General features: G+C 48.5%; 1 protein-coding gene and 1 pseudogene across 4 annotated transcripts in view; one reads left to right on the plus strand and one right to left on the minus strand.

The window, feature by feature from the left end:
- Nucleotides 1-20,047, plus strand: part of ANAPC7 (anaphase promoting complex subunit 7) — a 40,180-nt gene extending 20,133 nt beyond the window's left edge. For 3 of the 4 annotated variants that reach the window (XM_040987015.1, XM_040987012.1, XM_040987014.1), the window contains 9 exons: nucleotides 1,120-1,239; nucleotides 9,103-9,214; nucleotides 10,160-10,313; nucleotides 10,925-11,067; nucleotides 12,615-12,732; nucleotides 13,689-13,885; nucleotides 16,939-17,163; nucleotides 17,777-17,927; nucleotides 19,330-20,047. In XM_040987015.1, the coding sequence (XP_040842949.1) occupies nucleotides 1,120-1,239; nucleotides 9,103-9,214; nucleotides 10,160-10,313; nucleotides 10,925-11,067; nucleotides 12,615-12,732; nucleotides 13,689-13,885; nucleotides 16,939-17,163; nucleotides 17,777-17,927; nucleotides 19,330-19,519 (1,410 nt within the window). In that variant the 3' untranslated portion in view covers nucleotides 19,520-20,047. The remainder of the gene's footprint in view (nucleotides 1-1,119; nucleotides 1,240-9,102; nucleotides 9,215-10,159; nucleotides 10,314-10,924; nucleotides 11,068-12,614; nucleotides 12,733-13,688; nucleotides 13,886-16,938; nucleotides 17,164-17,776; nucleotides 17,928-19,329) is intronic. The other variant, XM_040987013.1, reaches the window with a different exon arrangement.
- On the minus strand, nucleotides 9,285-9,371 carry LOC121160968 (annotated as a pseudogene).
- Nucleotides 20,048-22,724: the final 2,677 nt, after the last annotated feature.

Genomic DNA, 22,724 nt, shown 5'->3' on the forward strand with positions numbered 1-22,724 from the left:
AGTCTGCCCCTCTGTCTGTTGCTCTGCCTTGCAGATGCTGGCATGGTGATATAAGAGGCTAATCTTTGGTCCTGTAGCACTGGCATTCTATATGGGTGCAGTTCATGCCCCAGCTGGCTGCTCCACTTGTGTTCCAGCTCCCTGCTTATGGCCTGGGAGAGCAGCGAAGGATGGCCCAAGGTCTTGGCCAAGGATGACCCACCTGGGAGGCCAAGCGGAAGCTCTGGCTCCCAGCATCAGTTCAGCTCAGCTCTGGCCATTTCAGCCAGCTGAGAAGTGAAACCATGAACAGAGTCGTTTCTCTTTGTCCTCTCTGATAATCTGCTTTCAAATCAAATCGTTTTTTTTTTAACTACTCTTTTGAGAAAGTTTTGTTTATGCTAAATGATAGAATGATGTGGAAAGACAGAAATGTTCCATCATCCATTTACTTCCCAGATGCCTGTAGCTAAGAAAATGAGGATCCAGGAATCCCATCAGCGTCTCCCAGCACTGGCAGCAGAAGCTGGCACACTGGAGTCGTGGCCTGCTGCCTTCCAGGTGGAGGAGTAGGAAGCTGGACTGGGAGTTGGAGCACAGCTTGTCAGTGACTCTGATAGGGACGAGGCATCTCAGATGGAGCGTCGACCTGCTCCGTAATTCCGGGCAGCTTGTTCACCTTCTGTCCATGAGTATTACTGCTAAATACATTTTTTTAAAGGTCTATTTTATTTTTATTTGGAAGTCAGATAAGCAATGGGGGAGAGACACAGAGGAAGATCTTCCATCCGTTGATTCACTCCTCAAGCAGCTGCGACGGCTGGAGCTGAGCCGATCCGAAGGCAGGAGCCCGGAAACTGCCGGGTCTCCCATGCGGGTGTAGGGTCCTAAGGCCTTGGGCTGCCTTCAGCTGTTTTCCCAGGTCACAGGCAGGGAGCTGAAATGGAAGAGGGCTGCCGGGATTAAAACTGGCACCCATATGGGATCCTGGCACGGACTTTAGCCACTATGCTACTGACCCTGGCATTTTGAGCTCTTTTAGCTCTATATGCCTGGGAGCAAAATTGCCTGGTCATATGAGATGTCTGTCTTAAGCATTTTGAAATCATATTTTGAAGATGTGTTTTTGCTGTCTCTTAGTGTCTTCCATCTGAAATTGAAGTGAAATACAAAATGGCTGAATGTTACACAATGCTAAAGCAAGATAAAGATGCCATTGCTATACTTGATGGGATCCCTTCCAGACAAAGAACTCCCAAAGTAAGTTGACTGCAGTGTTAATTCTGTGTTTTTTTGCTTTGCAGTTCTCCCAGCTGGCACTGTTTGTTGGTACATCAGGATATGCATTTAAGCACATGATTTGGCCTCTAAGCCTCACCTTTATTCCCTATTAATGAAGTGCAGGTTTGGACAGAGAAATGATTATCTTATGGAAATGATAGCTGGAGAGTGCCAAAAGGTACTCAAGCTTACGGTGTTTGCTAGTAGGGGGGAGTGAGTGAGAAAAGACTTCAAGGGGTGCACACATTTCACTTTAGTTTCCATTTTTCACATTCATGAATGTGTCACATCATAGGAATTGCTTGTTAATCCTTTTATCTTCAAAATCGAGACTGTACAGTTCCTTAGTGTTTTTTATGTGTGGAGCGTGCATGTGCATTTGTTTGGCAGTGTATTATGGTGATAAGAATACCTTTAATTAAAATCAAAAGCTCTAGTGGTTTTGTTACTTTTTTTTTTTAATTTATTTATTTTTATTGCAAAGTCAGATATTCAGAGAGGAGGAGAGACAGAGAGGAAGATCTTCCGTCTGTTGATTCACTCCCCAAATGACCACAACGGTCTGAGCTAAGCTGATCCAAAGCGCATTTCTCTGAGTCTCCCACACATGGGTGCAGGATCCCAAGGGTTGGGGCCGTCCTCAGCTGCTTTCCCAGGCCACAGGCAGGGAGCTGGATGGAAAGTGGGGCAGCCACTTGTCGCTGTCCCGCAGTGACAGACTTGGTGCACGGAGCATGAGAGTCCCTACTGTTTCCCTCTCTTGATTGGAATTCCTTTTGTTTTGTATATTACACCAGGTGTTCTCATTTACATGCTGTTTATACCAAAGGTAGTCATTTGGTTGTTGTCATGCAAATACTGTCCAATGAACTGCAAACCTGTGCTTGCTGACCTTCCAGGCTCACAATGTACGCCTACAGATCCCCCTTCTGTGTTTTATAAAATTAGGCCTGAAACTTGTAGCTGGGGGAACATGCTCTTGGAAGAGCAGAAGAATGGGGAGAAACAATGTTATATATACTATAAAAATAATAGCTATAATGTCTTCCAAGCTAACATGTTTTTGAATTTAACCTAAATCATAGTTGCACAGGAACACTGAACAGTTAACATCCATCATATGTAACAGCTGAGTATAAACTTAACATCATAGTTTCTATACAGTTAGTATTAACAGTTGATGAAAGTTTTGGGGAGAATCTCAACTTACAATTTAAGCCTTGCCATTTATATAATTGAAGTGTGATTTTTACAGATTTCTATGCATTTAGGATAATCAAAACAGTCTTATAATTCTACCAAATCATAGAAAAGTGTTAGGCAGGTGAGCAGGGAAATCTCTAACAACCTAGTGAATGAGGAAGAATTTAACTATATCCTAACCTAGTAAAGTCCATGAAAAGCAAATAGGGAGCCTGACCAGTAAGTACAGGCTGAGCGATTTTAAGTTAATGGCCTTTGTTCTGACTGTTCCAAATACTCTATATCCATGTCTCTCTGTAGCCTGATCAGTTAGGTACAAGTTGGGTGATTATCAGTTAGCTGACCTTTATTAGTCTCTAGTATCTAAAATAATTTTGGGGCTCACAAGCAACCCTGATGGTCGGTGTAAGAGAGGGCTAGGAACCACGGCTGGAGCTAGGTAAGAATTAGAGCAAGCTCCTCCTCCGAGTCCACTTGTCTCTGAGTGCCACCCGGGGCTCCTGGCTGAAGTTCCAATGTCATCAGACCCTATCACGAGGGAACTGGGCTGCTTCAATCCCGTGTGGGAAATTCACAGAGTTCTTGGCCTCCAAGGGCACTCACCTTCCTTGTAATCCCCTTGGCAGTCGGGATATGGTCCTCCTTGATGAGGCAGGCATCCACTGCTTCTGTAGTGAAAGCACATGGGAGACCTCCGGGGGTCTCTGGGACTAGGATAGAGAGCTCCTCTTATCCTCCTGCTCCGCCCTGAGATCCCTTCCTGCTCTGTACACACAACCTCCTTTAAGAGGGTGTCAGAGTCGTCCTTGGATCCCACCACTAATATGGCTTTTCTAATGTCTAAGGCAGTTAAGAATTTATTATCTATGAATAATAATTTACACTTAAAGTCTTCCTCAAACATCCTAAGAAGGTGGAGAATTTCTCTGCACTCCTGACCTGTAGTGGAACAAGAGGAATATTAAACCAATTTAGTTTTCAGTTCTTAGAGGCAGTTCCACTGGGGGTTCCATCTTCTCCAGGGGCAGCGCTGCGTTGAAGGGAGTAGCTGCACTTCCAAGGTCAGATGAGCCATAGGGGAACCACAGTTTTGAGGATCTATCAGGAAATTCTAGGGATAAGAGCATAACCTTTCCCATAGATTATTAGTGTTCCACAGTATCAATCATTCAGTTGTATTATCAAGTACATCATGTCAGGGACAGTTGTGCTTGATGCACCAATCTCTTAGAACCTCCCATGTCACCTGGTATTGGGAGTGGTCTGTCCTCCTCCTCCAATATTTCCTTGATGGTGATGGATCTTTCAGGATGAGGTCGTGAAGCTGTCTTACTGCAGGCGCTTCCTCCAGTGAATGGAGTCCAAGACTTTACATTACGAGTAGGCATCTACACAGGCTGCAGCTCAGTTCCTGGGAAAATAAGCATATCCTCTTCCCACAGTTAGCAAGGAGTCAGGACCTCTACACTTGTGAGTGGCTAGGTCCCTCCATCAAACCAAAGACATCTGCGTTGGGCCTGCAAACTGCCTCCAGTAACACAGAGCTGCTGCTCACTATAAGGCAAAATCTGAAGAAAATTTAAGGTGAATAAGACCAAATTAATGCACGCACAGGGGTAGCATATTCCCCCCTCTGATTTTAAAACATATATTGTTGGACAAAGTAAATTAGATTTAGTAACAGTTTAAAATCATGTAGATACTTTTATAATTCTATAAGAAAGCTCTGGGGAGTGGCTGTAGGTTGTCATAATCCTGTTGCAGGATTTTTGACTCCAAGTATGGCAGCAACCTCAAATTCTTGTCTCGCAGGAAAGAAGAATTTTCATGCGGACACAGTTTAGTTTTAACGCAAGATTTATTAGAAAAGCTGAGAAGAGAAGACTCCCGTCCTAGTGACGGGAGGGGGTTTTGAGATAGAAAGGGCCCTCACCCCCTGCCATAGTGGCAGGAGGAAAAGGACCCCAGTGTTCTGCCATAGTGGCAGGAAGACAAGAACCCTCTGCCATAGTGGCAGGAAGAGAAGAAGAACCCGGATCAATGGTGGGGAATGCACCTTTTAAAGGTTTCCCTCAAAGATGTTTCTCCATAAACAAAGAAAATTCCTGGTTTCCAAGGTACCTGGCCTTGGGACAAAAGGTCACAGAGATACCAGACATAGGACATTCCAGGCCTTAGGCGATGTGTATTACTTCTTCCTGCTCTCCTTTCAATGATAAAGAGATCAGCCTGAGGCCCTCCCACAATGACCAGAGGGGATGGCCAATACTTCAGGTTGGGAATTGATATGCTAATAGCACCCCTGTCCCTTGAAAGAGTGCTCTGGTGAGTCCAAGACATGGTGGGGAAATTCTCTTTTGCTTGGGGACCCAGAATACCCTAACTGCCTACTACCCTACCCACTCTAACTCCTCTCTCAATCCCAAGGCCACCTGCTCTTGTTGCTAAACAAACAGCAACACATGATAACAATTTTAAACAACTTTTACAAAAGACAAAATGTTAAGACACACATGTATGCGTGCACACACACAGACACACACACACTTTTGGAGACTTAAAATATTATTCTCAACCAAGCTTAGTAGTAGTGTTCACCAGAAATCTGTAAGTGAAATGATATTACATCAATAATCTTGAACCAAGAAACTCGGTGAAAAACATTGATCGCCGCTATGAAATCCCTCTATCAATCTAAAAATGCAAATTTCAGTCTTCCCAGTAATATAGGCATCCTAAGAATGTCTAGTAAACAACCAGATACAACTTTAGAGCTAAATCATTAAAAGCATGTAAACTAAAATTTAAACCTTCACAATTCCATGGAAGCATACAACATTTTGACACAATAAAATTTTACTCCATTTTGCATTTGGCAGTAATCTTAATATAATTCAATAGCCTGGTCAACTGTCTCCACAAAACAGGAGATAGATCCGTTGGCATTCTTGAGGCCTCGTAAGAATACCAAGGGAAGCCCTAGGATTTGAAACCTTTGAATACTTAAATGCTTTTTTAAAGGTAGCTGGAAATATCTGAAAGATTTGTTGTTGAAGTTAGCATGACACATTATACATTACAATTGGTTATTGATGTGAGAACGTCACTCAAATATCTTTAAAACAAATACAAAACCTTGACACATTAAAGGCAGTGAGACATTTGATAACTAGCGAAAAAAAAGGGGAATTACATCAATACATGCAAACACTTTGTAGACAATATCACATTAATTTAACTTATAGCTTGAAATAATCTAACAGTGTGTTACAGTTCAATTCTATACCAAAATTACGATAAAATTTCACTCCTTTTTTAAAAATGTCTCCCCAAAAAACCTTCAAGATTTACAAAAGCCCAGTCTTTTCTTTGAATTCCAAGTTCCCAAAAGTTGCAATGGATATGCAGATGAAATCAGTTAGCTAAACATTTATCACAACAAAAGACATTGAAATTGGTCAATATTGTGAAATCTAGCAGTTAAACTGAAGGCCTGTATCCCAGTTTTCTTGTATTCCAGTGTCCTCAGCATTATAAAATATTCCAAAAGACATGCAGTTACAACCTGGGTACATTAACACAAAAACAGCAAACTTTCACCTTATAACGATATGATGCCCAAATACTCCTTAAAGCAAGAACATCACTTTGTTAATTTTAAACAATAAGAACTTAATGAGACAGAGAACATAACTTAATGTAAAAATTTGTACTTAAAAATTGGCATACATGATTAAGCAATGCTGTATAGAAAAAGTGCTATATGAATAACATGCATTCACCACAATTGATTGGAATTTCAGCCTCCAGGATTTACTTGCTGGCTATTTTAAGTTTGAAGCTTCTCTGCAGGCACAAATTGAATAAAAAGTTCCTGTTTTGTAAACTCCTGAATGTTTGGGACCTGGGAATGGCTTCTCCAGGAGTCTTCTGGCCACAGGCGTCTGCCACCATGATCAACTTTAGATTTACATTCCTTTTTGCAGTGCCGGCCTCTTTGGCACTTGGGACATATTCCTGGGCAGTGACTGTTAGAAGTATCAGCGTGGTATCTTTGAGTTGTAGGAAGCATCCGGCAATTTTCTCAGGTGTCCTGGCTTGCCACAGTTAAAACATTTAGCATTAATTTGCTTTTGAATGGCAAAAGTTTCAAGTGCTGCTAGGCGAGCATGGTGTTTAAATGTGCCTATGTTGCGACAGGCTTTGAGGTAACCCAAAAGATCTTCCTTTTCTTTTATAGGAAGAATAACAGTCAGGCAGTCCTCATTTGCATTCTCAAAAGCCAGTTGCTTTAATAACAATTTTCTAGTGCCTTCTCCTCTAACTTGTTTTTCTATGGAGTCTGTCAAACGCCTTACAAAATCAGCATAAGATTCTCTGGCTCCTTGAAAGACTTTTGTATAACTGCCTGCAAATTCAGACCCAGCTTCAATTTTCTCCCATGCCCACAATGCTACGTCTCGTATATGAATGAGCGCAGCTTGAGGTAGCAGTATCTGCTGCTCTGTAGTAACCCATTGTCCATCTCCGACTAACATATCATAAGTCAATTGCCCCCCTCCAGGGAGTTGGCGACCTGATGCTCCCAACTATCGCAATTTTTCCTTAGCCATATCGCTTCTCCACATTTTCCATTGTAAATATTGAGAAGGAGAAAGTCCTATTTTTGCTATTACTTCAAAATCATAAGGAATCCAGTTTGCTCCCTGGCTCCAGCCATTTAAATATTCCCATACATACGAAGAAGTAGGTCCGTAGGACACGCAAGCCTTTTTAAAAGCTGTGATGGCATTAACATCTGGGCTTTCATAGATAGGTTGATGGTTTTCTTGACTAAGTATGATTGGAAAAAGCAGTTGGAGTTCATGAGGTCTCTGGGGAACATCAGACATTTGGAAACGTCTTTGATCAGATTTAAGAGTGAGATGGCATGGGCTGGTATTTAACCCTTCCATTATCCCATCCTTGTTTACCTCACTAGAGAAATCCTGTGGTTTAACACTACAAATTTTCTTCTTTTTCTTAGTTCTCATTTCATTTTCAGTCACATTATGGTAACATCTTCCATTAGGAGAATCTCTCCTGAGTTTTCTTTTCCTAATTTCCACATCTGCAGCATAAGGCCTTTCTCTTTTAGCTGCATTACAGTGGCATGTCCTCACAGGAGGGTCTCTAACACATTCTTTTTCATCTTCATCTGTAGTATAAGCCATTTCTTTCCTAGCCACATTACGGTGGTGTCTCCCGTTAGGGAAATCTCTCACAGGCTGCTCTTTGCCATCCTCCTCATCTGTACTATGAGACGTTTCTTTTTTAAAAATATTACAGTAGCCTTTCCTGTTAGGTGGACCTCTTAAGAGTCCTCTTTCTCTTTCTTCCTTGTCCATATTATGAAACACTTCTTTTTTGGCTACCCTTTGGGGGTGTCTCCTCTTAAAGGGAGTTTCTTGCACATTCCCCTTCTAAAATTATAATAACAGCTCTAATTAAAGCTGATATAGTCCAAAAACTAACTTGAATATCTTCTATCCTTCCGGCTTTTTCAGCATTTTTCTGAGTAAAATTCTTAAGTCCAGTTTCTAGTGTCCATTCATCTGGAGACCAACGATTATATTCACCAATAAGCTCCAAATAAGAACGCAATTGCTGCCTAGTTACCTTTGTTCCACTTTTCACTAAAAAATTCTGCACAAGGGAGATAAACGACTGTGCCTTACACTGGTTCTGGCCCATTGTCCCACTCACCACTTCCTGTGGGGGTCTCCGCTGCACTTTCTCTTCTTTCAAGTCCCTGTTCAGGCGCCACTTGTCTCTGTCCCGCAGTGACGGACTTGGTGCACGGAGCATAATAATACGGCGTGGACCCTGACTGATGGTCAAAGCCGAAGTTTATTAGGGGCATCAGACTTTATACACTGAGAGTCCCTACTGTTTCCCTCTCTTGATTGGAATTCCTTTTGTTTTGTATATTACACCAGGTGTTCTCATTTACATGCTGTTTATACCAAAGGTAGTCATTTGGTTGTTGTCATGCAAATACTGTCCAATGAACTGCAAACCTGTGCTTGCTGACCTTCCAGGCTCATAATGTCCTCCTACAGCCGGGACACAAACTGGCACCATATGGGATGATTCTGGTTCCACAGTAGTGGCTTCACTCATGGTTGGTGGTGCTGCCCCCAACTGATTCTTCATTAGAGCTGTGCTAGAGTCCTTAATTCCTTCCCTTAATATTCGGTTTAAAATGTACATACTTGAGCAGCTTGGGGTAAGTTCATCTTAATGTAAAAAAAAAAAAATCAAGCATTCTAGGGCATTTTTAGGCATTTCTAAGGCTTCTGGGACATTCTCTACTAAGTGTTGTTTGTGTTTCCAGAGGCAGTGTCTCTGGCCTAGGTGTTCCCCAGGCCTCTTGGGTGGCTGAAGGGGCACTGTGGCTTTGAGGAATGGGTCTACCTAGGATAAGGAAGGGTCGGGGTTCCTTCTTAGTTTTGCAGAGTGGGCTTGTTGTTTAGGTCATGACTAGATTATCCTGGAAGCAGCAGTGCAGGGGCCAGTGAGAAGCGACAAGACCTTTTCATGATGAGATGCTTTCATGGCGGTTCACGTGTGATATGCTGTCCTTTATTTTTCATACAGATAAACATGATGCTGGCCAGTCTGTACAAGAAGGCAGGTCAGGAGCGGCCTTCCGTCACAAGCTACAAGGAGGTGCTGCGGCAGTGCCCCTTGGCCCTCGATGCCATTCTGGGTATGGCTCAGTTCTCGGCTGTTGTCACGGCTGGCTTTCTGTCCACCAGAGTAGTCCTCGCTCTTGGCTAGATCGTAATGTAGCTTTGATTTTTAATTATCAGTAATCGTGCCTCGGATAAACCTCACTGGCTATGATACTGCCTCTGCGGAAAGCTAGCTTTGATTTTTAGAAATTTGTTTCTTATAATTTTGCCTAATTTATTTGAGAGACAGAACTCTGATCCACTGGTTTGCTACCTGAGTGTGTATGAGCCAGGAACCTGGTCCAGGTGCTTCCTGTGAGAGCTGGAACCCAACTGCTTGAGCCATCAGCTACTGTCTCCCAGTTGTACATAAGCAAAGAGCAGGAATCAGAATGGGAGAGACTTAGATGCAGGCATGTCCAGCAGCGGCTGGGTTTTTTTAGTTTGGTTTGTTTTTTAAGATTTATTTTTATTGGAAAGGCAGATTTACAGAGAGAAGAGGCCAACAGAAAGATCTGTCTGCTGGTTCCCCCTTCCCCCCCAGATGGCCACAACGGCCAGAGCTGAGCTGATCTGAAGCCAGGAGCCAGGAGCCTCCTCTGGATCTCCCATGTGGGTGCAGGGTCCCAAGGCTTTGGGCCGTCCTCAGCTGCTTTCCCAGGCCACAAGCAGGGAGCTGGATGGGAAGTGGAGCAGTTGGGATCCGTGTGTGTGCAAGGCGAGGCGTTAGCCACTGAACCATCATGCCAAACTCACCAAGCAGCTTGTTACCCCTATGCCAGCTCTCGCTTCCTCTTCACGATTGACTGAATGGGATTCCTGCTGTCACATTTCTGTTCAAGGAATGTTAAATTAGGGTCTAGTGTTGCTTAGGATGGGAAGAGTGCTTGGTACCTTAGGGAAGGTGTGTCCGTTACGTCCTTTAGGACAGAAGTGGGTACAGCGCTCACTGCCTTGTCTCCTGCTTTGTGTTGCACTAGGTTTGCTGTCTCTTTCTGTGAAAGGTGCAGAGGTGGCCTCCATGACAATGAATGTGATCCAGACTGTGCCTAACTTGGACTGGCTCTCCGTGTGGATCAAAGCCTATGCGTTTGTGCATACTGGTGACAACTCGAGAGCAATCAACACCATTTGGTGAGACTTGAGGCCCCTTGTCGGGAGGTGCAGTGTGTGTAAATCGGGAGAGCAGGAGCGTGAGATGTTCACCTCTTGGTGTGTCATTGCAGCAGGTTGTCCCTGGGCTGTGTCTTCTCTTCTCGTGTAGAGTAGTGCCACATGGGTTGGGCAAGGTGAGCTGTCGGCCCTAGCTCTGCTCTGTTCCTGTGAAGAAGCCACCCCTTGAAGCAGGCTGGCTGGGGTCGTCTTGAGTTCCTCCGAACATGATGAGCCAGCCTTTGACACGGGGCTGGACCTTTCCCTTTGTCCAGATGAGGACAAGAGGCTGACCTTTGTGTTAGCTTCCAGTTTGTGGCTTTACACTGAGCATCATGTAGTGTTTGTTCCTATGAAACCTGCAGCCAGAAAGTCCTTGGTAGGCAGTAAGAGAGCGCTGTTGTATTCTGTGGATTTGCTGTTATCATAAGCTCAGAATAAGAAAATACAGTGTATGCAGTTAATTTACAAAGGTTTTTTATCGGATTTTATTCATAGCCAAAAGTAATTAGTATTTATATGTTTAACCTTCAGATTCTACAACTAAATACATTTCTTGTAGACTGTACAATTCACTGTTTAATGTTTTAAAGTTCGCTGGAGAAGAAATCCTTACTGCGAGATAATGTGGACCTCCTGGGAAGCTTAGCCGATCTCTACTTCAGAGCTGGAGACAATAAAAACTCTGTCCTGAAGTTTGAGCAGGCGCAGATGTTGGATCCTTACCTGATAAAAGGTAAGTCTCTCCAGGCAAGGCTCGGTGCCTGCAGGGGCTGGGCAGGACGTCCTGGGAAGCCTGGATCCCTGTTTCCGGGATGCTTCTTGGAAGGTTGGTTAGAGCAGCCTTTCACTTTGTTCAGGATTCCATTTTGAGCAGTTGTGCTTGCTGGAATTCACGCATCATCTCCCCACAGATCATTATTTGAGTTTGTTTGATTTGAAGGGGGTCGCAGGAGATCACGGTTGTCCTTAGGATTTGTGGAGTTATGATGTGCCTGACTAAGAATTTGGCTGGCATCCCCAGAGGCATACTGTCCTTTTAGGGCATTTGGTTTTACTGTGTTCTTAGTATAATTAAAAATGAGTACATGAACAGATGTGGACAAAGGGATAATGTGAAAGGCAGTACCTAGGAATGAAGAACAGAAAAACCATTGATCTGGAAGGTCACAGCTGAGGCCAGGGTCCAGGGATGTCCAGAGGTTACTGCTGGGTGACTGGCCGCGGGTGGAAGGTGTGAGTGCTCAGGACTGGGGGCCCATGGCGGTAGCAGGGAACAGTCCTGTAAGTTCTTGTGTTTTAAGGTTATTTTTATTTTCATCTACTTCTAGAGCAGAGGAGGAGGGGAGAAGGAGAGGTATGCTGGTTTACTTCCCAAATTCCCACAGGGAACCCAACACTCGCTCTGGGTCTCTGCTGTCAGTTGCAGGGGCCCCGGCCCTTGGGTAGCAGGAAGTTGGATTGGAAGTGGAGTAACTAGGTCTCGAACCAGCACTTTGATAAGGGATGCAGATGTCTCAAGCCATGGCAGCTAAGTACAGCCAACATCCACTCTTATCTTAGAGGTTCAGTGATAGAGCAGGGAGGGAGCTTGGCTTGACAAGCAAGCACATCTGGAGAGATACACTGGTTGTATGAGTATGAGGTCCCCTCCTGCCCAGTGCCCGTTCTCTGTGCCGTTGGAGCTCAGGCTGAGGCCAGCAGGAGCATTAGCGCAACTGGCTCAAGACGTGTTCTTACCAGGGGTGCTCCTCAGAGGAGGAGATGCTGATAAAACATGGTCCCTTTGCAGAGGTGAGCAGGGAAGCTGGGTGGATGTTGGAGCAGCAAAGGCAGTGATCTTGAATGAACTTCATTCCAGAAGGAAGGTCAACTCTTTGGGAGAGGTCAACTCTCTCTAAGGCGAACTGGCTTTTCCAGCATAAGTATGTGTCTGACTGCCTGGAGCTCTTGGTAATGAGAGCTTTCCTGATGCCTTTTTGGGCCCTTCTGGTTGAATGAGAAAAGCTGTGTCACACCGCTGGATATGAGGACAACCAGTTCCTGGAAGTAATAGGCTGTGTGATGGACAGAGGCCCTTGTGCTCCTTTGCTCATTGAGTTACTGGTTTTGGAAGGGTTTTGCTTCCCAGTAGTCACTTGATGACACACTGGAAGTGCTGGTGGGCAAGCTCACCGTGCTGGGAGGGGCTCAGCCTGCAGCACGAGGGCCCCAAGCTGGTTGTGGAATTCTGTCTCCGTGTGCTGGGTGTGAAGGGCTTGTCACGGCGGCCTTCTCTTCTAGGGATGGACGTCTATGGCTACCTGCTGGCCCGGGAAGGACGGCTGGAGGACGTGGAGAACCTCGGCTGCCGCCTCTTCAATATTTCTGATCAGCACGCAGAACCCTGGGTGGTCTCCGGGTACATTTTTACATTTTGCTTTCTGTTTCTAGATTGTTTGAGACAGTGATTCTCAAGATCCAGGTTGAAAGCAGAGGTTTAAGAAGGCCGCAGAGCTGCTTTCAGAGTGTGACCTTTCTGTGAGTCTGGACACACTGCCTCAGGAAGATTTCTTCCCTGGGGAAATGGTTCAGGCCCCCGGGAGAGGCGTGTGCTGAATGAGCGAGTGTGCCCGTCTTGGGCTGTACCCTGGCTGACGGCTGACTGTTGGCGGGAGTCGGAGCTCTGTTAGCGTCTGCTGTTACACGTTGCCTGCCTTTCACTGATGTGGGAAGCAGAGAAAGGAGAGAACCCTTGTCCAGCTTGCTGCTCACATGCCTGTGGCTGGGAATTAGATGAGAGCGGTCACACGGGTGGTGGAGGCCTGTTCTAGGGCATGCGTCACTGGGACCGGAACTCATGCTTGAGTCGAGCACTCTGACAAGAGAAGTGGGAGTTTCAGTGACATTATTTGTACAGATGTGCCCTGCTCAGGTTAAAACTCACTGTGGTGGATCAGGTGCTGTGGCTCTACAAAGTAATCCCCCAACTGTGGTACCAGCTTCCTGGTTGGGCACCTGTTCACTTCCCAGCTGGTTCATTTCCCATCCAGCTCCCTGCTTATAACCTGGAAGCAGAGGAGGACGGCCCAAAGCCTTGGGACCCTGTACCCACATGGGAGGCCCAGGGAAAGCTCCTGGCTCCTGGCTTCAGATCATCTCAACTCTGGCTAGTGTTCATTTGAGGAATGAACCAGCAAGTGGAGGATCTCTCTCCTCTCTGTAGAATTTGCCTTGCAAATAAATAAATCTATTAAAACAAAACCAAAAAGCGACCTCCCGTGGTGTGGAGTAAGGACCAGGCATTGGGCCATCTTGTTGTTTATGATGACGCGGGTCAGTGTTTCCTCCCAGCTAAGCTCTGGCGGTTTCTCCCAGGTGTCACAGTTTCTACAGCAAGCGCTACTCCCGGGCCCTGTACTTGGGAGCCAAGGCCATCCAGCTCAACAGCAGCAGTGTCCAGGCACTGCTTCTGAAGGGGGCAGCCCTGAGGAACATGGGCCGAGTCCAGGAAGCTATCATCCATTTCCGAGAGGCCATCCGGCTGGCACCTTGTCGCTTAGATTGTTATGAAGGTAAGGTGGCACATGACAGTTGGTGGGGTGGATCTCCAGGGCTGGCAGCAGCACTCAGCCTGGCAGGCTCGTCAGCGCTGCCGCTTTCCCCGCCGCTGTCTGTGAGGCTCAATGGGAGTAAGTGTTGGCAGTATGCAGGTGATCTCCGTGTGTGAGCAGATTAGACCGTGTATATTTAAGGCTTTGACTGGATTTTTTTCACTTCTTTGAGAGTTCGTTTTTCTCATTCTTGTTCAGTTGTATGAGTTTTTCTGGGTTTTGTTTTAGGATTTAATTATTTTGATTGGAAAGACAGGTTTACAGAGAGAGGAGATAGAAACACCTTTTACCCACTGGTTAACCCCAGTGGCCGTAACAGCTGGAGCTGAGTCAGTACAAAGCCAGGAGCCAGGAGCTTCTTCCATGTCTCCCACACAGGCTTTGGACCATCCTCCACTGCTTTCCCAAGTCAGAAGCAGGGAGCTCAGCGGCAAGTAGGGCAGCCAGGACATGAACCTATGCCCATATGGGATGCTTACGATTGGAAGGCAAGGATTTTGGCCACTAGGCTACTGTGCCAGGCCTTTATTTTATTTTAAGATTTATTTATTTGTATTTGAAAGGTAGATTTATAGAGAGAAAGATCTGTCTGCTGATTCACTCCCCAAGTGGCCACAGTGGCCGAAGCTGAGTTGATCCAAAGCCAGAAGCCAGGAGCTTCTTCCATGTCTCCCACACAGGCTTTGGGTCATGTTCCACTGCTTTCCCAGGCCACAGAGAGGGAGCTGGAAGGGAAGTGTAAAAACTGGGATATTAACTGGCGCCCATATGGGATCTGTGGTGTGGAGGGTGAGGATTTTAGCCACTCAGCCACCGCATTAGGCCCTACTCTCTCTCTCTCTTTTTAAAGATTTATTTATTTTATTGAAAAGGCAGATGTACAGAGAGGAGGAGAGACAGAGAGGAAGATCTTCCGTCCAGTGATTTACTCCCCAAGTGGCCGCAATGGCCGGTGCTGGGCCAATCCAAAGCCAGGAGCCAGGAACTTCTTTCCAGGTCTCCCACGCGGGTGCAGGGTCCCAAGGCTTTGGGCCGTCTTCCACTACTTTCCCAGGCCACAAGCAGGGAGCTGGATGGGAAGTGGAGCTGCCGGGATTAGAACTGGTGCCCACACGGGATCCCAGGATGTTCAAGCAAGGACTTTAACCATTACATTGTTGTGCCGGGCCCCTTATTCTCATTTTTTGTGAGGGGTATTTGCATAGGATTGTTTCCTCTCTCATTTATTTATTGGAAAGACAGAGTTACAGAGAGGAGAGAGCTCTTCATCTGGTAATTTGCTCTCCAAAAGCTGCAACAGCCAGGGTCGGGCCAGGTCAAGGCCAAGAACCAGGAATTTCTTGTGGGTTACCCATGTGGATGACAAGGCTCAAGGACTTGGGCCATCTTCTGCGCTGCAGGTGTATGGGCAGGGAGCCAGACGGGCAGTGGGACAGCCGGCCTGCGGCCTGACTCTCCCTGGGATTCTAGCTTCCTGGGCAGTGACTTGCCCTGCTGCTGTACCACTGTGCTGTTCCCCAGAGTTTTGTTGGTTTGCATGTCGCTCTCCGTGCCTAGCACTGTGCTAAATCACTAGGTTCTATTCCCCTTTCCAGCTTGGCCTACCTTGGCCAGCTGAGTGTCCATGCGGAGGGGACAGTGCTGGCTGGGGGCCAATATCTATCTTCATTGGGACTTGCAGATTGGGGTTTGGGGTTCAGCTTTGTGTTCTTGTTTGAGTTCATGTGAACTGACCCTTGGAGTTGAAAGGAGCTGTGCCAACTTCAGCAACATTTGGTGACTCAGAGACATTTAAAATAGATCTTACAAGATGTAGTTCCTCCAAAACATTTTTATTGTAAGAATTTAAAAATAAGTCTCGGAGTCTCAGTGGTTTTGCTCTCAGCAGGAAGATGAGTTCAAATCTGAGAAGTAAATTTGGAAGCTGGGGAAGGACAGGCCTGCTTAGGTAACTGGAGGCTGTGCCTGGTGGAGGTGGGGGGTGCAAGCTCCAGCCAGCTAACCCTTTGCTTTCAGCTTGCATTCTTCATCGTAAAGCTGTAACTGTCCTTACCCTGCCAGGTGTTCTGTCTCATTAGTTTGAACCTTCGGTTTACCTGTGTCCCCAAGCTGGGGGTACGTGTCCCCCTTTTCGATGTGCTTTAATGGTGGTGTTCCCACTTGGCTTCCCAGGCTTTTGCCAAACCTCCTTTGAAGATGTGGATCCGGGGAACCCTGGCTATGCTCTCTGGTAACCCCAGTGAGGTGCCTTCCTTTGCTGGTTAGTGAAGAACATTCTTTTCCACTTCTGAAGTAAAACTACTTAATATGTGATTGGAAACTGCCACAATTTCAACTTGACGTGTTGTCCTTAATTAACTTTAGGTAATTTCCGGTTCTGTCACCAATGGTGTGTAGAACAGTGCACAGATGTTATAAGTGCTGCTGACTAGGGTGGAGGAGTCTGCGGGGAAACCCGGCAGGGATCGTGTGGGCGTGGGGTTTGAGCTGGTTTTCTGTTGTGACGAGTCTTCAGTGCTTCATGCCAGAAGTTCTCTCTGTTCGTTTCAACTTCTTGGCGTCACTGCCCATCTCTGAGTGTTACAGGAGGCCTGGGTGTGTTCGCTCCATCTGACGGGCCGCGCTCTCTGGGTTATTGGACAGCCAGCCGTTCGGTTTGCAGCAGTGTCCAGTCACTTGGGGAGCAGTGGGAGCCTCGCCTCTTAGGCTGAGGTGCAGCTGCCCACCTTCATCCGGCTGCTTGAGTCCCAGCCATGTGGAAGATGGCCGTCAGTGCTGCTGTGTGCTCACGTGTGTGGCTCCTTGCTGAAGGTCCCTTGGCACGGCTGGCTGTTTTCATGTCCATCAGAGGCCCTGAGGAAGAGGCAGCCCCGGCTGCTCCTGCCACAGGCCCTGCAGTCTCCTCTCGCTGCCGAGTCTCCCCCTGGCCTGCGCTGTGTGCGACACTGAGTGCTGCCTGAGGGTGCGTGGTCAGGAGCAGGAGCGGCACTGAACTGCGCATGTTGTTTCCTCAGGTCTTGTCGAGTGTTACTTGGCCTCCAGCAGTGTCCGTGAGGCGATGGTCATGGCCAACAACGTGTACAAGACGCTGGGGGCCAGTGCGCAGACCCTTACCCTCTTAGCCACTGTCTGTCTCGAAGACCCAGTGACGCAGGAGAAAGCCAAAAGCTTATTGGACAAAGCCCTCACCCAGCGGCCAGATTACATCAAGGCTGTGGTGAAAAAAGCAGAGCTGCTTAGTAAGTATACTCTGTTTACTGTGTCCATCATCATCGTTTTTATTTATTTATCTATTTGTTTGTTTTACAAAATCTGATCTTGGTTGGACTCACAGATGACCAGACAAGGGTGTGTGTTTGTAGCAAGTCAGAGACCACTCAGTGTCACCAAGTGGGGCTGGCCTGGGCTTGCTGAGACTAGCTCATGCCAGCTGTAGTCGGTTGGTACCTGTTCGGTTCATTGTGTGTGTGTATTTGCTTGTCCTGAACTTCTGTACATTGAAGTTAAGTGTTTGATTTTAGCCGATTTCTGAATTGTCCTGTGACTTCCCTGTTACCCTTGGGTTTCCCATCCTAGTTTATGATGAGATCCTGATTTTGGGCTCGTTTGGGAAATCAAATTCCATGGGGTTTTTATTTAACTTAAAGTTAGGAGCACGTTTAGAAAGTCAGAACTCACGCTGCAGGTTCCTGGCAGCAGCAGCTGCTGCATTTGCTGTCGCTTTGTGTCACACCACCATCAGTGAGGGCCAGCTAGTCATAGTTACGTGGCTTTGTGTATGTGAGTTGAGCTGGGAAAACTTATTCTCAAAATAATGTTAAAGTAGGACAGTGAGAGTCTTTTTATTTGCAGGCAGAGAACAGAAATATGAAGATGGAATTGCCTTGCTCAGGAGCGCACTGGCCAATCAGAGTGACTGTGTTTTGCACCGCATCCTGGGGGATTTCCTGGTAGCTGTCAATGAGTACCAGGAGGCGATGGACCAGTACAGTATAGCACTAAGGTAGGCACTGCGCCTCCTGGGGCAGCTCGGTGAGGAGGGCCCAGGAGGCGGGAGTCTGGGGACACGCTCGTGCTCACGGGCAAAAGCAGCACAAACAGCGGAGTGCTGGGTTACTTGGAATTCATGACTTTCCAAAATCTCCTCATCAAGTAGATTGACATTAAAAAGTTGTCTCACAGTTCTAAGCAGCCCACACCACGTTCCACCCACGCTCATCTGTGGGTCATCTTCCTGTCCTCGCCCACACACACGTTTCCATAGCGTTACACCTAGTGCATATTTTTTTATTCTGCTTTTCAAGTCACAGTACTGTAAGTACCTGCCCATGTTTCTATCTACTGTTGAAAACATGGCTTCTGACACCTTCTCTGTCATCCTGGAACTTACTAACACATTCCCTTGTCTATATCTTTCTACCTTGTTAGGTGTTAAGTGACTGAGGATTCACTGGTCATTCCATGTAAAGCTCTTAGCGCTGTGCCTGGTACATAGTGAATACTAAATAAATAGTGGATTCTTACTGTTGAAAGCAGAAGTGGTTTCTTTGAGGGTTGTGTGTCTGCGAGGTCATGCTGAGGACTGTCTTTGAGCGGAGCGCCGCCTGCTTTCATAGCAGTTGTGGGAGGCCAGGTGGGCGTCAGGGCGGAGCCTGGGTGCAGCTGAGGCCAAGGGGCAGGTGTCAGCGTGTTGATGTCGGTGGGAAGGGGATTCCAGCCTGGATTTTGGCTGCCTTTTTGGAAGCTCAGAGTCAAGTGAAAACAAGTACAGTTCCGGACTTGCATTGGAGGCTTTGCTGGTGATGGACACGTGTTGGCTGGGTGATTGTCCTTCAGGCGAGGGGAGCTTTTCTGAGTCCAGGACCTGAGTGCGCAGTCCTGACCTCTGAAGGAGGAGCCCAGGGGGTGACTCAGCCCCTGAGTGGGAATGCCCAGGTAGGCTGAGACCGATCCTGGGGCAAACCCAGGTGTGCTCAGTGTGTCTCGAGCTATCGCATGTTCCATTGGCCACAAAATGCTGCCGTAATTGTGTCATGAGACTATGGAACCATTTCACAAGAAAGTGACTATTTGTAACCTCCTAGCTCAAAACCTAAATCATTCTTTAAGAAAGGACATTGGAATTTTCTCCTGATGTTTGTGTGCCACTTTTGCATTAGTATGATCTGATAGCTGCCTCTAACTGAGTGCTAGTAGTAATAGGTGTTAGAAGGCTTAAGAAATTTGTGGAGAAAAATACTCAGTTTGGGCTGTAAGAATTAGAGGAAGAGAATGCTCTTTGCCCTGTGGTGGCAGACTTTCCGATTCAGCCTTGGAGCAGTGTTGCCGAGGGCCGGGACAGGACGTGTCACCAGCAAGAAGCAAGACGGGAACTCAGGCCTCTCCTTTGTTTTGTTGTCCCCTAGTTTGGACCCCAATGACCAGAAGTCTCTAGAGGGGATGCAGAAGATGGAGAAGGAGGAGAGCCCCACGGATGCCACTCAGGAGGAGGATGTGGACGACATGGAAGGGAGTGGGGAAGAAGGGGACCTGGAGGGCAGCGACAGTGAGGCGGCCCAGTGGGCCGACCAGGAGCAGTGGTTCGGCATGCAGTGAGGGCAGCTCGACGTGCCGCCTGCGCCGAGCGATCCCCGGACCCTGCACGCCGTGGGAGCTGCCCTGAGAGGACAGAAATACCGTGCGTGGCAAGCGTGGGAGCCCAGCACCGAGCTCCTGGCCTGGCCAGCCTGCAGGACGTGCCTTCCCACAGCAGGGAGGACCACGGAGCGCTGGGACCCACACGTGCAGCTGCGGGCAGGGTGTTCTGATGAGGCTCCTGGAGGAGACCACTTCGTCTGGGACGCGAGTGGCCTTGCAGGAGTGACCCACCTCCCAAGTCCAGGGTCATTGCCCTGGAAGGCCGCGCAGCTGGCCCTGCACTCCTGGGCCGAGCAGACCTTCCCTTGTAATTCGCTTCCTTCTGCAAGTTAGTGATGCCTTAAGCTGCCAGCTGCTAGGTGCAGGACAGCTTTCCTAGGTGCGCAGCTGGTCCCTGGCTGTGCCTGGGCCAATGGGCAACATGGGTGTGGTGAGAACATGGCAGGGGTGCGCCTTGGCAGTTAACTAATAAAAGTGCTTTGTACAGTTGTGTGCCAGGGTGGTGTGAGCAGAAGCCCTTAGCAGGCTACTTCCTTCTTAGTCTCAAAGCATTGATTCAGCCGCAGAAAGTTCCTAAAAAGACTCTGCCCTTCCCTGGTGCTAAGATATCGTATCCTCTGGCCTGGGTCATCGTGCAGACTCAAATCCCAAGGGTTCAGGAAGGCCTGGCTTGGCGTGGATGGACCCAGCACGCTGAGGGTTCCTCGAGTCTGCAGTTAGGGGGGAAGAGAGGGCAGGTCTGCGCAGCTGCTGTCCACGGTGCTGCAGAGTGATGTGAATGGAAAGCTGTTTGCTGAAGAATACAGAATTACCTGTGCAGCGTTCAGCCAGATGGCCGATTACTGCAGTTTACTAGTGGGCGAGGGTCTGTGCCAGCCATACTGGGCCTGGGCAGCCTCCCTTGGTTGGAGCGCAGCAAGGGTCCAAAGCCCCACTGGGGTTGTGTGGCCAGGAGGTGACACCTAGAGGCCCCAGTGCTCTGGCTGCAGCCTTGCCTGCTGCCTCAGCCCCCTCACCAGTTCAGTCCATGGGAGTCGGGCTGGCTGCCCTCTGGCTTGTGCCTGCATGGAGTTCGCCACACGACCCCATTCTGCTGCTGCCCAGGCGGGGTACTTTGCAGAGCATGTTTCCCCTAGCCTTCTCTCGGCGCCCTCCTTGGACTCCCCTCCTGGCATGGACGCCAGGAGTGACGTGTCTGTCCTGTGTTCTTGCATCGTGGCATCACCCTGTGTTAATCCCTGGTTCCTCCCCGCCCGCAGCCTCAGAGTGAGGACCAGCTCAGGCGTCGCGGCTGCAACTCCCTTGGTAGATCCACACCAGGGGTGGAAGGGGCCAGAGCCAGAGGCCCTGAGGAGCTTGCTGACCTTACCACTGACTCAGCTGATGCCCCCCTTGTGGGACCCCAGGAACACGGTCAGATCCCACAGCTCTGGCTGGCCCTTGCAGCCCACCTGCCACCCCCAGTGTCCGGATGCCACATAGCCAGAATTGAGTGTTGTGACCAAGTCCTGCCCCCTTGCTGGCCTGCTCAGGGGGAGGGGCTGTGGACGGGGGCTCGCCTGATGCCCCATGGGAAATTTTACAAAAGTATTCAGAAGTTCCCTGCTGTGGTCAGGGGTTGGGAGGTGCTGCTGCCAAGCTGGTGGGGGTGGTGTGTGTCCGGAGGGTGCTGCTGGCCTCCTGCCATTCTCCCACCACCCGGGAACCCTGGGGAGGGGGCTGCCAGGGACCTGGCATGGGCAGCCCTTCCTCGGGCCAGCCCGCTTGGGCTGAATGTGGTGAGGTCAGCTGTGGCCTGCATCTGTAAGCCTCACACCTGAGTGTGACTCCCTGTGAGACAGGTTCCCAGACCGAGTGGCAAGCCTGAATTCTGTGTTTATTTTTCTTTTTTTAGAGATTTACTTCTGTTTTTTAAGGATTTATTCATTTTTATTGCAAAGTCAGTTATACAGAGAGGAGGAAAGAGAGAGGAAGATCCTCGTCCGATGATTCACTCCCCAAGTGACTGCAACGGCTTATGCTGCACGGATCCGAAGCGAGGAGTCAGGAACTTTCCTCCAGGTCTCCCACGCTGGTGCAGGGTCCCAAAGCTTTGGGCCGTCTCTGCCTTCCCAGGCCACAGGCAGGGAGCTGGATGGGAAGCGGGGCTGCCAGGATTAGAACCTGCGCCCATATAGGATCTTGGCATATTCAAGGCAAGGACTTTAGCCACTAGGCCACCACACTGGGCCCCTGTGTTTTTTGTGTGTGTTTTAACATTTATTTTTATTGCAAAATCAGATGTACAGAGTGGAAGATCTTCCGTCTGATGATGCACTCCACTAATGGCCACAACGGCTCGAGCTGAGCTGACCCGAAGCCAGGAGCTTCAGGGTCTCCCACACGGATGCAGGGTCCCAAGGCTTCGGTCAGTCCTCGACTGCTTTCTCAGGTCATAAGCAGGGAGCTGGATGGGAAGCGGGGCTGCCGGGACTAGAACTGGTGGTCAGATGGGATCATGGCACATGTAAGGCAAGGACTTTAACCGTTAGGCTGTCGCACCTGGCCCCAAGCCTAAATTCTGATTAAGTTTTTTACTTGGAAGATGGAAAGCTTCGCTGTGCTCAAAAGCTCACAGCACCTGAGCACACCCGCTTGCTACGTGACGTCAGCAGAAACCTGTGCGGGAAGGGTGCAGGACCCCGTCCCTGTGTGTCAGAGTGTGAATCTGTTCATTTACCCCGCCCCCGCCGCCGACTTCCTGCTCTCTGCACCGGCAGGCGGGAAAGCAGGAAGTCTCAGGTCTGACCTCAGAGGGCCCGTGGGTCCACTCAACAGCCACCTGTGGGTGGGAGGCCCTGCCCTTCCATGGGCCTCACCTGTGACCTCCTGGCTCACCTGGGGCAGGCTGGGCCCCCGTGCAGTCAGCTCCCAGAGTGCACTGCGGAGCCTTCGCCTCCCTGGAGTGCTCTTCACCTCCGCGGAGCCTGGTCTCAGTGCCACCCGCTGCAGGGCGGCGTGAGGACAGCCTGGACACCTGGTGTGGCTGCAGCCTTCGTCGCCAGTTGCCAGCGTCTCCGACACTGGGAGGACCTGCGGAGGTAAGTACCTTGCTCAAGTTTTCCACTTCCCCAGGCCGCCGCCCCTCCTGACTTGTGTTACCGGCCACCTCGGGCCTGGAAAA

The sequence above is a fragment of the Ochotona curzoniae genome, unplaced genomic scaffold (genome assembly GCF_017591425.1).
Source record: "Ochotona curzoniae isolate NIBS_2020 unplaced genomic scaffold, NIBS_Ocur_1.0 contig_46, whole genome shotgun sequence".
NCBI classification, from domain to species: Eukaryota; Metazoa; Chordata; class Mammalia; order Lagomorpha; family Ochotonidae; genus Ochotona; species Ochotona curzoniae.